At 40.0% G+C, this 14298-nt stretch overlaps 1 protein-coding gene across 6 annotated transcripts in view; it reads right to left on the bottom strand.

Moving 5' to 3' along the window:
- ANKHD1 (ankyrin repeat and KH domain containing 1) overlaps nt 1-14298 on the bottom strand; it is a 123712-nt gene that overhangs the window by 11847 nt on the left and 97567 nt on the right. For all 6 annotated transcript variants that reach the window (XM_067304662.1, XM_067304663.1, XM_067304661.1 and 3 more), the window contains 11 exons: nt 12994-13169; nt 12146-12308; nt 10822-10917; nt 10335-10451; nt 9084-9258; nt 8231-8687; nt 7711-7788; nt 5311-5457; nt 3823-3933; nt 2110-2259; nt 196-1811 (listed from right to left, as the gene is read on the bottom strand). In XM_067304662.1, the coding sequence (XP_067160763.1) occupies nt 196-1811; nt 2110-2259; nt 3823-3933; nt 5311-5457; nt 7711-7788; nt 8231-8687; nt 9084-9258; nt 10335-10451; nt 10822-10917; nt 12146-12308; nt 12994-13169 (3286 nt within the window). The remainder of the gene's footprint in view (nt 1-195; nt 1812-2109; nt 2260-3822; nt 3934-5310; nt 5458-7710; nt 7789-8230; nt 8688-9083; nt 9259-10334; nt 10452-10821; nt 10918-12145; nt 12309-12993; nt 13170-14298) is intronic.

Genomic DNA, 14298 nt, shown 5'->3' with positions numbered 1-14298 from the left:
CTAGAAGAGCTGGAGGGGAAAAAAAAACAACCCCCCCCCCTCATTTTAACGAGCACTTGGATTAAGACAGGCCAGCGTCGTTACACTAGCATCCTACAGGTATCATTTATAAATTATTTCTCAAGCAACTCCAAGGGATCAAAGTGTAATGGATGGAGACAGAATTCTGTCCAGCACATAATCTTAGCGACTTACCTACAGGACTAGTAGAAACCCGTTGGGAAGGTGGCCTGAAACCTGGAGCCTTGGAGTTATCAGGATGCACATTTTCCACATGTCCTAGCACAGAGTTATTCAGAAAGGTAGACTGAACAGTGAAAGACGGGTCAGCTGCTGCTCGAGTGGAGAGTGGACAGTCTCCCCATCCTTGGTTAGCTGGCACCTGGTTGCTATCAAAAAGACTACTAAAGTGATTGAAGAGCGTTGCTGGCCCAAAGGTAGGAGGCAATGATTTGTTTGCTGGATTAATGTGCATCTGAGAACCGTTCATAACGTTCATGGCTGACGAAAGCTGCACTGCAGCAGGTGGACCTTGAGAAGGTGTTAAAGGAACTTGATTCGTAACAAAAATAGACTGAGGATCTTGATGCAGGTTTGCATTTGGTACCACTGAATAGAAAGAACCTCTGGACTGCATCCTGTGAGTAACTCGAGGTGCTGGTACAGCTACTTGAGGTAAGTTACTGTTGTCCTGATTATCTGCAACAACTGACCTGGGTGATGCTAAGCTTAAAGGAGTGGGTTCTGAGCTAGATGAAAAAGGCATCGACATAGAAGGATTGATCTCTGACATGCTGGTTGGCAGTATTTCATCTTGGACGTTATTTAGCGGTGCGGGGCTGCTAGATGGGCGAGTTTCTGCGACTCCTGAACTGCTGCTAGTTGACATATTGCAACTACTTGCAACCGAAGATGGGGTGCACGTATTTCCAACAGGCTGGTCTGGTGCTGACACCTTCTCTTTGGGTGCTGATACAGCTGAGAAAGAGTCTGTTTTAAGTGCAGAATGCTGCGTTTGTGGAGCATTGGAGGGCAGAAAGGCTGTGGGAACTTGCCCATTGTTTGGGGGTGCAGAGGAAGCAGAAGGCAGAGTGCTACAGGTGCTTGTCACAGTTGAGATCGCTGTTGCTGCAGTACTTGTCTTAGGAACGCAGGCAAACAACTGCTTTCTGACTGAGGAGGGAGTCCGATTACTTGTTACGCATAGCGGTTGGGTGGAAGCAACTACAGAAGAGACAGTAATAGGACAACTAGAAGTAGCTAATCCAGGAGACTCTGTCTGTAAAATATTCCCATTCTGACTACCTACACGACTCGAACTATTATGCTTTGGAGAGCTGTTTGTGCTGCCAGGGTTAACTGGTCTCACTGGGAATGGTCCCCAAGTGTTCGGTGAAGGCGAAAAAGTCCCTCCAAACTGGGCCATAGGTAAGCGAGGGTGCCGAATCTGTTGCATAGTTTGGGCAGCCAGCAAGGCAAAATGAGGGTGAGAATAAGCTAGAGGAAGAGACACTGGAAAAGATGAGCGCACATTTGCTGGGACATTCTTGTTTAATTTGTTAGTAGGCTGGAAAGTAGATAGTGTTGATGACTGTGATGTGACCAGGGGTGGTGCTCCGAGAGGAAAGGAGTTTTTGTTTGACGCAGATGCAGTACTGACTCCAGATGAAAAGTTTGCATGGATTGATTTGGTACTCGAAGCAGGTGTTCTTATATGAGTTTTAGGAATCAAGTCTTCCAGTTCCTTGGCAGGATCTTGAATAAGGGCATTGATGAGTTGCACTGCATACCGCGTTGACTCTGTACCACCCCTGGATTAAACACAACATATTTATCATTTATATTAGGAACTTTGTGCAACATTCTGCAGCATCATTTTATAACCTGATATGCGAGTATATCGCATGTTTACTCAAATAAGTTATGTCTTCACTTTTGTTTATCTTAAGGATTATCTTTGAATAAGCAGTTCTTAAGCATATCTTGGCAGCAATAATAAATACTATATTCTAGAACCAAGAAGCTAAATATGTCCTGTCTTAAAAAGCAAACAGACTTAGTAAATTACATTTTGAACTAACTCGGGAGTTTCTTTTCAAGATACTGTACCTTATTGTGATCATTCTCTCTCCATTCTTATCTTTTTGTTTATCTACATCAATATGGGCACCAGTGACATCTTGGATTGCTGTGATGTTGCACCCACCTCTTCCCATTATTCTAGACACGACAGAAGCTGGGACAGATAATTTCTTTGACCTATATCACAAAAATCACAAATTTGTGAAGCTTGTTTAAACTTTAAAGCCATAAAAAAATCCCTTGTTGACTGACAAGCTGCTGAACCAATATTCTTAAGTTTCAGGGTAGCAAGTGGTTTTCTGCTGATAGTTTTTTCACCCTTTGGAGCCTCTCTAAAACTCCCCCACTCAATTACTCATCATCCAAGGATTCTTCAGAGCATTTATTCTACCACTTGTATCACAGAGGTATGTGCCTCATACACTGCTTCAGAAACACTTTTGGCTTTTATCTTGTGTACCTTCAAAGTGAGACAAATCCTTAGTTTATTGACCTAAATTTACATAAATAGAGCTGCTGCAAATATAAAAACCCATGGCTTAACTATTTCTACCGGTTACAGTAAGGAGAACGTGGTTTTCCAATGTTTTCCCAGTGATCAGCTCTGTAATACCACTTGCATGCACAAGTTTTAGTTTCCACCTCTCAGACCTCAAGTGAGAAACTACACTCGATCTGAAAGTTTACAGGTGACAATACACAACAGTGGACGTAGTATTGTGTAGTAATTGTGTAGTTCTATAATTTAATGAGATGCTGGAAGCCACTATGAAGGCAGCACAGATTTTCAGATGCAGGCTCACTTTCAGGCCACAACACTGTAACCCATGTGTTCAGTAAAATAAGTCAGTTCAGGATTTTTCTAATTCACATGGTATTGGTGGGTCAGTGCAGGCATACAGTACTGGGAAGTCTTTGAACACGAACTATGCTTGCATCCAGACCCCAACCAAGGTCTCTCTGGGCCACCACTGTCCCCAGAATTTAAAGGCTGGACCTCTCAAGCCCATACACTGCTTTCAAGCTTGCTAGTGATGTGCAGCAATTCAACACTGAACAATTAGAGGGGATTCAAAGGGGTTTCAGAAACCACTGTGATCACAGTTCAAGCACCTCTGAACACTGTACAGATCACCACCACTCCCTGAAAAGGCTGCCAGCTTTGCCTAGCTATTCCAGTCTTGGAAGCTTAAATAACTGGACCAACAGGAAATTTCTTCTCAGTTAATGGGATTTAAAGGAAACACATTTTATTTTAAACACATCTATTATGCGGAAACATTCTAAAGCACCACCTTGTCTTTCCAAGGTCTTTTTTTCCCCCCTCTCCCACCAGGAGATGCACAGTACGACCCACCCCATCCCCAGAAACCAGGCCCTCAGAACATGCACCAAGCCCTTATTCCAACAGTTTCATGCTTTGGACCTTCTCCCTCCCTCCACCCCAAGGGCTCCTCTCTCAAACTAGACATCCCAATCACTCCTTCCCCAAATCAGGGCTCCCATCCTCACCTAAATTTCAAGACACTTCCACATTTCTCATAGGGCTTCTAACTGTACTTTGGTCTTCTTCCACCTTATTCCACTAAGAACCCCACACCACCACCCACGGAGACACTCCTCCTCCAGAAGAGCTCACCACAGTGCCCAGGGCCCCTGCCCACCCATCACCCAGTAGTTTTTCCCTCCCTACCCACCAAGCTCAATGGTTTTTACCTTGAAAAGTGCCCAAAACAGTACCTTTTTGCTCCTGAACAGCAGCGCCCTCCTCTCTGCAGCTGAAATTGCTCAATTGGTGTTGGCTGCAGAGTGTTGCTAGGGGGAGGGTCTTTCAAAACTCTGCCTACTTGCCTGTCAAGGGTAGAAGGGATGTTTTCATTGGTTACTTCTTTGATAGACATCCCTTCTAGCCAGTGGGATACTCACAGGGAGAGGGGAGGAAAAGAATGAGTCTGGTCCTTCAGACCAGGAGAGACTTTAGGAGATGAAGGCATGCAGGACTCAGGCATTTTGCAAACACATCTGAAGTTGCCAAAAAGCTCTTTCGCTGAACACATGCTTTGCCAATCGGTCAGGACATAGACAACATTAGTACAGAACACTTTATGAACACGTTTGTCACGATACAAGGCCTGATTCCTCAGGGATTAGGAAAGTCCAGGTTTCGGATGCTGTTTCTAGTACCCTACTGTCTCCAACAGAACAGCAGACAATACCCAATGAAGCTACTATGAGACTCAAGAGACCCAGGAGGAGAGATGCAGCAGCTCCAGGGTCAATGGCGGGGTCTGTGTGCAGCCCTGGAAAAGTCAGCTGCCTGTTTAATGGTTTCATGCCTGCATGACTCACCAAGTGGTGGGCAGTCTGCAACCATACATTTAGCAAGGATCCGTCACAGCAGAGAACAATATTTGTGAATGCAACCAGCGGCGAAACACTGAACCAACTCTCTAAGGGTTCAAAGGCTTAAATTTTCAGTCTAAACTGTTTTTTTTTCCTTTTGTTAAAAACAGACAGTTGTGGCTTCCAATAATTTGGATACATTGAGTCCTCTGTAAAATTTCTTTGCACACAGCCTAAAATTCTCTAAAATGGGTATTTCTGGTGACTATCATTGCAGCAAAGAAACAGCAGGGCAGGGTAAGTGCACCCAAAGCATCTAACGTTTGTTTGCTCATGCTGCATTCCTTTTCGATAAGGAGACTGAAAAAGGAAAGCTAGATGACCATTTCTAGTTACAAGTAGTAAGCATAATAAAGGTTACAAGAAAGACAGACTAGTTAACAGCCATATAATAAAAATCAGTACATTTTCAAAAGAAAAGCATGCTTTGCGGATAATCTTTAAGTCTAATTGCACCCCTAACAACCACTTTAAAGTCACAAAATTTGCAGTGGAATCAGCAATCAGGGTCAGCAAAGCACAATGAGGTTTAGTCTTGAAACGATCATCCATCTGTCCTCTACTTTACTAACACCTGAAGTCAAAGGTAAAAAGAAAACTCTAGCACCAAATAAAATGTTCGTGCCATACTGATCTTAAATTAATATAGAGTTACTACAAATTAGGACTGTAATTTGTTTCCACAGGACTGCAAGCATGAGGGGAAGGATTTTTATAAATATCATTAAATAATCAAACAACCTTGCTGGATATTCTATGTTGGAGCACAGTTTATAAGCTAAAAATAGTTCATACATAGTTTTTAAACACAGAATTAGTCTTTACCTTCTAACCACTTCTTTCCAGCCTTCTTCTCTTTTCTGGCCTCTTTTTGGACTAGTCAGATTCAGCTTTACATTTGGAGAGGTCAGAGGCAGGGAAACAGGTTTATATGTAGTTGACAAAGAATTTGAATTACCTTCACCTTCGAGTCTGGGAACAGAAATGTACTGATTACAAATTACAGAATAAAGCTGACAGCATTACAGTGTACATATTTTGCAACTACTAGCACTAACTGCTTGCATTCTTATTTTCCAAATGGAACAACTGTTGAGTGACTTAACAGGTACTTTCTTACCATTTAGTCCACAGCCTGTACCCTTCTTCCAAAAAGGAGAGTGCTAAGCCATTGATGAAATGAAGCACTAAAGACATCAGGTTAAAATAGTTTATAATAGGTGGTACATAACCACTCAGCTACACCCTGGTTATGCTTCTGTACTGCGTTCTCCTGTCTGAATAACTTTTTAAGAAAACGTACCTTGGTAATAAGGTCTTTCTTACTAGATATTTGAAAGTGTTTCAATTTTTCAGCTCTTATTCTAACATATCCCTTGGAAAATAGGGAAGTGCTTCCATTCCCTCATTTTATAGGTGGGGAACTGAGGCACAGAGATTTTAGCATAACTATCTACCAATTAAGTCAATTTGGAAACAGATGCTCAAAATCACTGTTTGTTCTAATATAGCTGAAGCAATAGTCTAGTGATAGAAACAACACAAAGTTTGAGTGTGTGTGTGTGTGTGTGTGTGTGTGTGTGTGAAAGAGAGAGAGAGAGTGAGAGAGAGAGAGAGAGAAAGATAAAAGAGGTAATCTCTTACTAGGCTAACTGATCTATGTGAACAACAAAAAAAAGTGTAGGTCAGGGGGCTCACAATTTCATCTGCAGCACTGAAACAGAAGCAGCAATCTTTAAAGGTTTAAAAGTCATTAGAAGACTAGCCTTAAGTGACTTGGCTCAGCAAATCTATGGTATAGTGTGAAAATTTAACTAAGGACCTCATCCTTCAGGTAGATATTATCATGCTGAACATCACTCCTCCTCTTTCCTACACACGTTATTCATCCATTTTATTCCTCCTTCTTTACAACATTTTATGTTCATTCTGTCTTCTTGCAGCCCATTTGTTTATACTGCGCTTTATACAAACCAGAAATCTACGCATATTTAAGTAACCCAAAGGTACTGACAACGTGAAAAGCAACATTTTGACAACACACTTTTCACAATGGCAGCATTTTTTCTCCTCACCTTAGTAAGTTAAGTCACCTGGGCACGTGTTTTATCACAGGGTTAAAAAAGTTCCTTATAGATCTTTTAGTTGCCCTCAGATAACTATAAGTTTGAGGCAAATGGAACAAGATAATGCATGTGAAAGAGAAAACAATGAAGTTCATTGTGGAATATCAATTGCAGAGTAAAAGCTAAAAAGCTTTTTTTTTTTCTTCTTGCTTTGCCTGAAAATGTCTAGGTAAGCTTTTAGAAAAGCATCATTATGAAGTATGAGTTTTTATTTTAATTGCAATAATCTTGTCACTGGCATGTCAATGTCCAAAGAGAAAAGGAATTCAGGAAGAGCAAGTTTAGAAACAGTTTTCAGAAAGTCTGCCTAGTGCAAGAGCCAAAGAGCATCTGCAGAAGTTAATAAAATATACTAGTTCCATTTTGGTATTTATAGTCTTGTTTCTTAGGTGTACGTTTATCTAAGAGAAGCATTTGCTCCTTTCTTCAATATAAGGAGACAGAAGTATGCAGTTAGTTAATCCTGCCATAGTGGGCCTTGCAGAATTCCAGAGGCTTTTCTAGGAGAACTTGGGTGAGATCTAGGCAGAAACAACTGAAGTTCATAAAACGGAACATGGATAGAACCCGATTTCTAACATTCTTCAAGGAAATCCAGAACCTCCACCACAGGGGCTGACAAGTCTACTCATTCGGCACCCAATTTTAATCTGTGGTGGGGAGAGACACTAGAAAAGCTCAGAATGCAGCTCTCCCCACTCCCACCCAACTGTCCCAATAAGTCTGGCTATTGCCAGAGTCCCCCCTTGCTTGCTGCCCTTTTTGATCCCATATTTACATTCTTAGTCAGCCAGGTGTTCTGTGAATCAACATACCCCCACTCCCAAACCTTCAATTTCAGTTTCCCTTTTTTTTTTTTTTTTTTGGGGGGGGGGGAGGTGGTTCAGACTAATACTACTTATATGTACAAATTAGCAGAGTGGAACTTGCTAGCAAGGACTACAGATTTAGACGGAATCTAAGCTTTCTGGTTCAGACCAATGATCCTATTCAGAAACCAGTGTTATAGTGGATATTAGCTCCATCATTAGCAATTGAATGATCTTCCAACTCATTTCATATGGCTACTGTACAGTCATTGAGTTCTTTTGACTCTCACCTCTGGCTGGACAAGGTTAAATCAAACTGGCCGTCAACCTGACAGGCGAAATGCTCAGAGTCATCAATCTCTTCCCTCCTTAAAATAAAGAGATTGATACTCAAATGAATTATGATGAAACCATAAAACAATCATAAGGTAATCAAACTACTTCTGTAAATAGATTATAAATAAAGTTGACATTTACTTTATAAATTCCCATCACATTCACTTTAAAATCTATTCTAATATAGTTAACAATTAGATATAGGTACTTAAGCAGTGCAGAGACAGAAAGCCGAATGTTTTGCTAAAGTAGTATTAAAAATGGCCAGCAATACCAAAATCATATCTTTAGCTTTTTAAACAGGTGCATTCAATAAAGTTAACAGTATTATTTAATAGCTATGCAAATAAAGCAAACTCCCAGTCTCTCAAGATTTTGAGAATATACCAGCTGGTGTAAAGCTTAAGCTTAAAAAAAAATTTACACTGGCATAGACAAACACTGTGAAACAGGGAAACAACACTGAAGTCTCACCTTGTTGGGGTTTTTGAAGCTGATGCGCTTGTTTTTTCTTCCTGAGTGGGGATAAGCAACGAGGCATAGCGCCTCTCACCAGAGGAATTTGTATCCATTGTGAAGTTCAACTCTTGGCTTTTACCTCCACTGCTACTTTCACTATTGCAATCTGTGCTATCCAAGTTATCTGAATCACTATTCCCACCTGCACCACCACCTCTTGGCTCTCCATTTATTTTATTTTTATCTGCTTTTTGCTGTGCTAGAGATATATGCTGATCTGGCAAAATTATCTGCATGTTCTGAGGAGTCTCTTTTGTTTTATTTTTCTTATTTTTTCTATTTGTGCTGGGTGTAGTCACCACGTTAGCTCTCTTCTTCCCAAAGGCATTTGTGAAAGTAGTTGATGTTGCAGAGATTCCAATTGTAGTTGTAGTGGTTGCGCTAGGAGGCTCTATAGGAACTTCTTGTTCCACTGAAAGAAAAACAGTTGATATAAAGTCAGAATCATAAAATATAAAAATCAGTGCCCCTGATTGAAGACACTATAGTTCAAGTTACACTCCTTGCTCAGCTGTCAGACTATTAGCACCAGATTCAGCCATAAATCATCCAAGAACAGGACAGTTTTGCTTTGGAAACAGGGGGAAGGAAAGTGAACAAAGCAATTTTAACAGAAACGTTGACAACTGCCCACCTAAGTTTCTGACTGCAAGGGGAAGAACCAGGACAGAAGCTGTGTAACAATGTCAGAATATCAGAAAAGTCGGCTTCCAAAAACAGGAAAAAGGGGGCAAAAAAAAAAAAAAAAAAAAAAAAAAGGCAGTGCAACAACACAACTACATTTTTCATGGAAGTACATGTTCTTTACCTTCATCGTCATTTTCTTCTTCGTCATCATCTTCTTGCAGCTCTAGAGTTTCTTTAGGCTTGTTTTCTTCATCTTCTTCTTGTTTTCTTTTTTGTTCCTCTTTCTTTTTCTTTCTCTTTTCCTTTCTCTTCTCCCTTTTAGCTGCAAGAGCTTGTTTTCTGCTCTCCTCTCTCGACTATGTAGGAGAAAAATATCCATACTTAAACATTTTCACAAACAAAGACCAAGTTATACTTATAATTCAGATCTTCTCCAGGAATCTGGGGGAAGGGAGGAAGGAGAGGAGAGCAGGATGAACAAGGATGACTTTGTCACATACTGAATCATTACGCAGAAACTGGATAGACGTTATAGAACAGTGGGACCAGCTGGTCCCCAAAACTTCTAAGGAATGACAACAGAATATAACCAGAACAATAGAGGTATTATAAGTATATAATTTTACCAGGAAGCAGCAAAAATCTCTCATTATCTCAGTCCTTTCTCAGAAGAATTTAATAACTTGATCAATATTTCTGTAACAATGTTAGCATTTTCACTCAAAAAATGTCCCAGAGTATTTTACGGAATAAACACAGATATCATTTTAACCACTTGTTGTCAGTATGAGGGATAAGCCACACCAACTTTGCTATACTGTAGTTTTGCATAGCAACTGATAGGTGTTTAACAAGTTAGCAACCTGGAAAATTTAATACATATGGAACCTGGCTAAAACTTCTGTCTTTAATATATTATCATATGAATTGTTTATCAAGAATTATAAGAGCCTCCATTTAGTGATCCCATTAAGAACGCTTAAAGGGTTTTGGCATTATTCTGGGACACTTATCAGCATCTCAGTGAAGGACAAGTTGACTTTCCCACTACTTGCTCAATTCCCTTTAGCTCATCTGGCAGCTTGTAGGTTTTCCTTTGTAAAACTGAGCACATGTTCAAGAAAAACTTCCAGACTACACCTTACACAACATATAACATACCATGTATCAAATGACTGAGACTGAAGATCTCTCTTAGTCTGACTTATTTTCTGTGCTCAAAGTAACACAAGAGAGCTACAACCTAAGGTAACCACCACCAGTTCTAATTTGCCACCCTCAGTATACATGTTGCTTTTTATATATTAGAGGAAGGAAAGCAAATACAGTCACAGCATGAAGACTACTGCCCCCAGAAACAGAAACATCAATACAGCCTACGGATTTAGATGTAGTTTGAAGCGTTACACTACAACAGCAATTCTCCACTCACTTTTTCCAGGTCTAGCTCCTTCAGCAGGATAGTTGCATTCTTATTTGCTTCTGCAGCCTGCTGGTCTTTAGCTTTCACGATCGTCTCCACACACTGGTGACACTTTTTCAACAGGTCCTGGAATGCAAACTTTTCTTACTAAAACATCTGTAAAACTGAAATTAAGGACTGAGGCTTGCTCTACAAATATGAGATTGATTTCCCTGTATTCATAAACATACAACTACTCCCAAAGCAGTAAGACTCGAAACTAAACCTAAAACTAAACCTAAAACTAAACCTAAAACTAAACCTAAAACTAAACCTAAAACTAAACCTAAAACTAAACCTAAAACTAAACCTAAAACTAAACCTAAAACTATGTTAAAAGGAGACACGTACAAAACTGAGAAGCTAAACATGAACATTCAGTTTTGAATACTTACTATTTTCACATGTATATTTTTTAATAGAAATAGTGGACTGGGTCTTTTCTCAGTTAACTCACCTTGTCAGTTATAGTTGCTATGTACCGCATGCATTCAATGTCCGAAGGAAACTGGTTTACTTCTTTTACCAGGAACTGAACTACCTTCACATGCCCCTGGAACAGCAAAGAAAATTCTAATCTCTTTTGTATGCAACTGCTGTCACTCATCATTAAAACACAAGTTTGATATCTGTTAGTTCAGTGTAAAAACTAAAAACAAGCAAGAATGTTTCTGCTAAATTGCTTTGCAGGGTGAAAGGTGATTAGTTTGCTCAGTGCTGACAGTGTGTTTACTGCTGAACATATTGGTGGCAAAGACAGGCTCTCCTAAACACAATTCATTATTTTAAAACACAAGGATCAAACCAGGCCTGAGGGCACAGTCAGTTCTTTGCGTTTTTAATGCCAGCAGATGAGGCTCTCTTTAGACCCTGCCTGTCATCCATATTCACCTTATCACCACCCACTTCAATGAGCTAACATAGTTTGTTTACTCACAAGGGGAGTCTGAACAGGGAACTGAGCCAGCTGAATATTATCCCGCGAGTATACTTTCTTCTGCTGCTGGATCCCCTCCTTGATGGGGTGCACTGTGCAACCACACAAACAATAGCCATCCACTGCTTCTGAAGTTATTCGAAAGCAATGGAGGCACAGTAGCGGAATGCTCAGAACTGAGCATTTTGTTTGTCAAAAATCTGTACTCTTATTTGATATTTTGTTAAGTATAAAGCAACTGCTGTTAAACATTCCTCTACTACAGCTATGCTCCTTGCTTCCAGAAACTTAACTGATGAAAACGTTACAAACTAGTGCTCCTATTACCAAGAAGAAAAGGCAATAATAAGAAAAGCCAACAATACAAAGTCTAGTAGAGACAACAAGACATTGGACATGGGGTTTGAACCTAGGAACAGTGGAACAGGAGGACCACAAAGTAATTAGGACAGCTTATTACAGACTGGTACAGTATCCATCTCTAAAGCAGGACTGGAACAAGTTATATAATCTGCAGGAATTTAGAGGGGAATATGATAATCAAGAGCTAGAACAGTGAAAGGTTTTAGACTCCGCATAACCAGAGATAAAGTTAACATGTTTTATGGAACAAAGCTTTTCACCTCTCAAAAAACAGATCTTTGCAAAGTGCATCTTAGCTCTTCTCTAGAGAGGGTCTGAGATTTGAAGATGATTACCTTAAAGCAGGCATTTTATGAAAATAGTAATTTTGGTGTGTTATATTTGATTCTTCCAAGACTAAACATTTAGATTTAAAATGAAATGAGAAATTCCATTTTGAAAATATTTAGCATTGAAACATACAATCAGGTTGTTCTCCTACCTTGCGAAATGCTGACATGAGAGGTGTAATCTTCCGATTATCTGCTGCATCCACATCTGCTCCTGCTTGCACAAGCAACTGAACTACGTCATAGTGACCACCATTAGCTGCCAGCCAAAGAGGTGTATTTCCTTTCTTGTTACGAACATCGATATGTGCTCCTCTAAAGAGGTACAAATGTAATTGAGTGAAATAAGGTATCAGTAAAGATGGAAATTAGGAAGTAAGATCATGAAAGATCAGACTACAATTGAATATGCAACTTCAACCACTGATACCTAGTATCTAGATGTAGAAATTCTGTCCCTGAGATCTTCTGCTTTAAAGTCACAACATAATAAAACAAGACAATTTAAACCTCTCCTACTTTCACTACAGAGCAATGAACACCCACCTAACTTAGCCTTCTGCATCAGTTAGGCAACTAGCTAACAAAGAGTTTTTAACTAATCTTTAGCTTTGTGACTACTCAAAGTGCAAAGAAGCTCCTTGAGATTTTAGCTGCACACAGGGTTACACTTGAATAGCTCCAGAGCTATTTCCAGGCTCTGCTCCATAAGTCATAGCAGGGCAATGCTCATGTAAGAATTGCTGGACTACTACAGAGTCAGCACAGCCAGACACTTTGCTTACCTCTGGTCCCAGCTGTCTGCTTAGATTCATTAACACAGGAGTTGCAGGATACTCCAGGATAATACTGGTGTAGGGAACAGATATGAGGCCCTATTTCCAAAGTTCCCCATTCTCTTTGCTCTCAGATGTACATGACAATGCAAACAAAGGCATCCTTACCACAGAAAAACACAGCTACAGAATAAGCATGCTACTAATGAGAAGAAATAATTTACCGATTAATCAGGAGCTCACAGAACTTGTAGTGACCCTTATCTGCTGCAATTGTTAAAGCTGTATCTCTTGAGGAAGGCACAGGTGGAGCATTAACATCTGCTCCTTTATCAAGGAGAACTCTTCCAACCTCTGCATACCCTCCTGAAGCAGCTTCCATCAGAGGTGTAAGACCAGTCTGTGCAAAAAGAATGAGTTGTACATTGTGAATTCTGTATAAATTACTTTGGATAAACCATTACGGATTTCTATACATGTAAATCAGATTTTTTTATTTAGCTGCTTATATTTACTTTAAAAGTCTAACTTCAAGCATCTTTCTCAAAAAACATCCTCTTGGGCTTTGATTTACACCAGCGTAAACTGATAACTAAGTACCACCAGATACCAGTCTGAGCAACAAAAACAAAGTTTACAAAGAATCTCTAAAAAAGAGGTAAGTGCAGATCCAGATGCAGACACAAGTGTTTCTACAAAAACAGCCCCAAAACTGGCTTTAAAAACTCTCTCTAGCCTCCCTTAGCACTGAGACTGACCTGGGACCAACCTAGGTGTTAGGCCAGACTGTTAAACAAACTTTTACCAGCTGCTAACATGTCCAACTGACCACTTGAGAGCTGGATTTTATCCATATCCCTTTTTCTCCAGCCACAGGAGAGGCAGATGGGGTAGATGGACGTAGAAATTATTTCAGCAGCATTAGGAGTTACCAAAAATTCCTCTGTGCTGGGGAAATCAGTCTGGCTCTCTACATTAGCTTTAGGCTTGTTTTATGGCAAGAGACACAAAGCTGTCCCAGAGTACCAAAAGATGGGACCGGCAGAGCATTTCAGAGGTGCAGAAAGTCACAGTACTGAAGTCATGGGTTCTATGTTAACACCACAGTTTTAAATCTAACAGACCAGGTTTTGAATGCACTACTTGCGTTGATGTGGATGAAACAGTCTGCTGTATCTGACAATCACTGATGTAAAAGTATTGTTCCCTTTCTTTCTGGACTTAAATATATACATATTTACATATGAGTCATCTGATCTGTTAACGAACACGTCAACCTTAAACTTGAAAAGTTTCTTGGCACTACTGAGCAAGAGTCAAAGGTGAGTTTCATTTTTTAACTCAGAAGGCCTAGTCATCCTTCCCCCAACACAAACAATTAACCATTGTCATTTTAAAAAGCTTATTTCGGAACATTTAACAAGTACTCTAATTTTCCTATTCTGTAGTAAATGAAATGAGGCATGCATCATCCCCAGCACTATAAGCGGTTAGGCATAACCTTGAAACTTGCACATCAATAGGGGCAA

Source organism: Apteryx mantelli, chromosome 14, assembly GCF_036417845.1.
Source record: "Apteryx mantelli isolate bAptMan1 chromosome 14, bAptMan1.hap1, whole genome shotgun sequence".
Classification (NCBI taxonomy): Eukaryota; Metazoa; Chordata; class Aves; order Apterygiformes; family Apterygidae; genus Apteryx; species Apteryx mantelli.
This window is presented reverse-complemented; position numbering and strand designations above follow the sequence as displayed.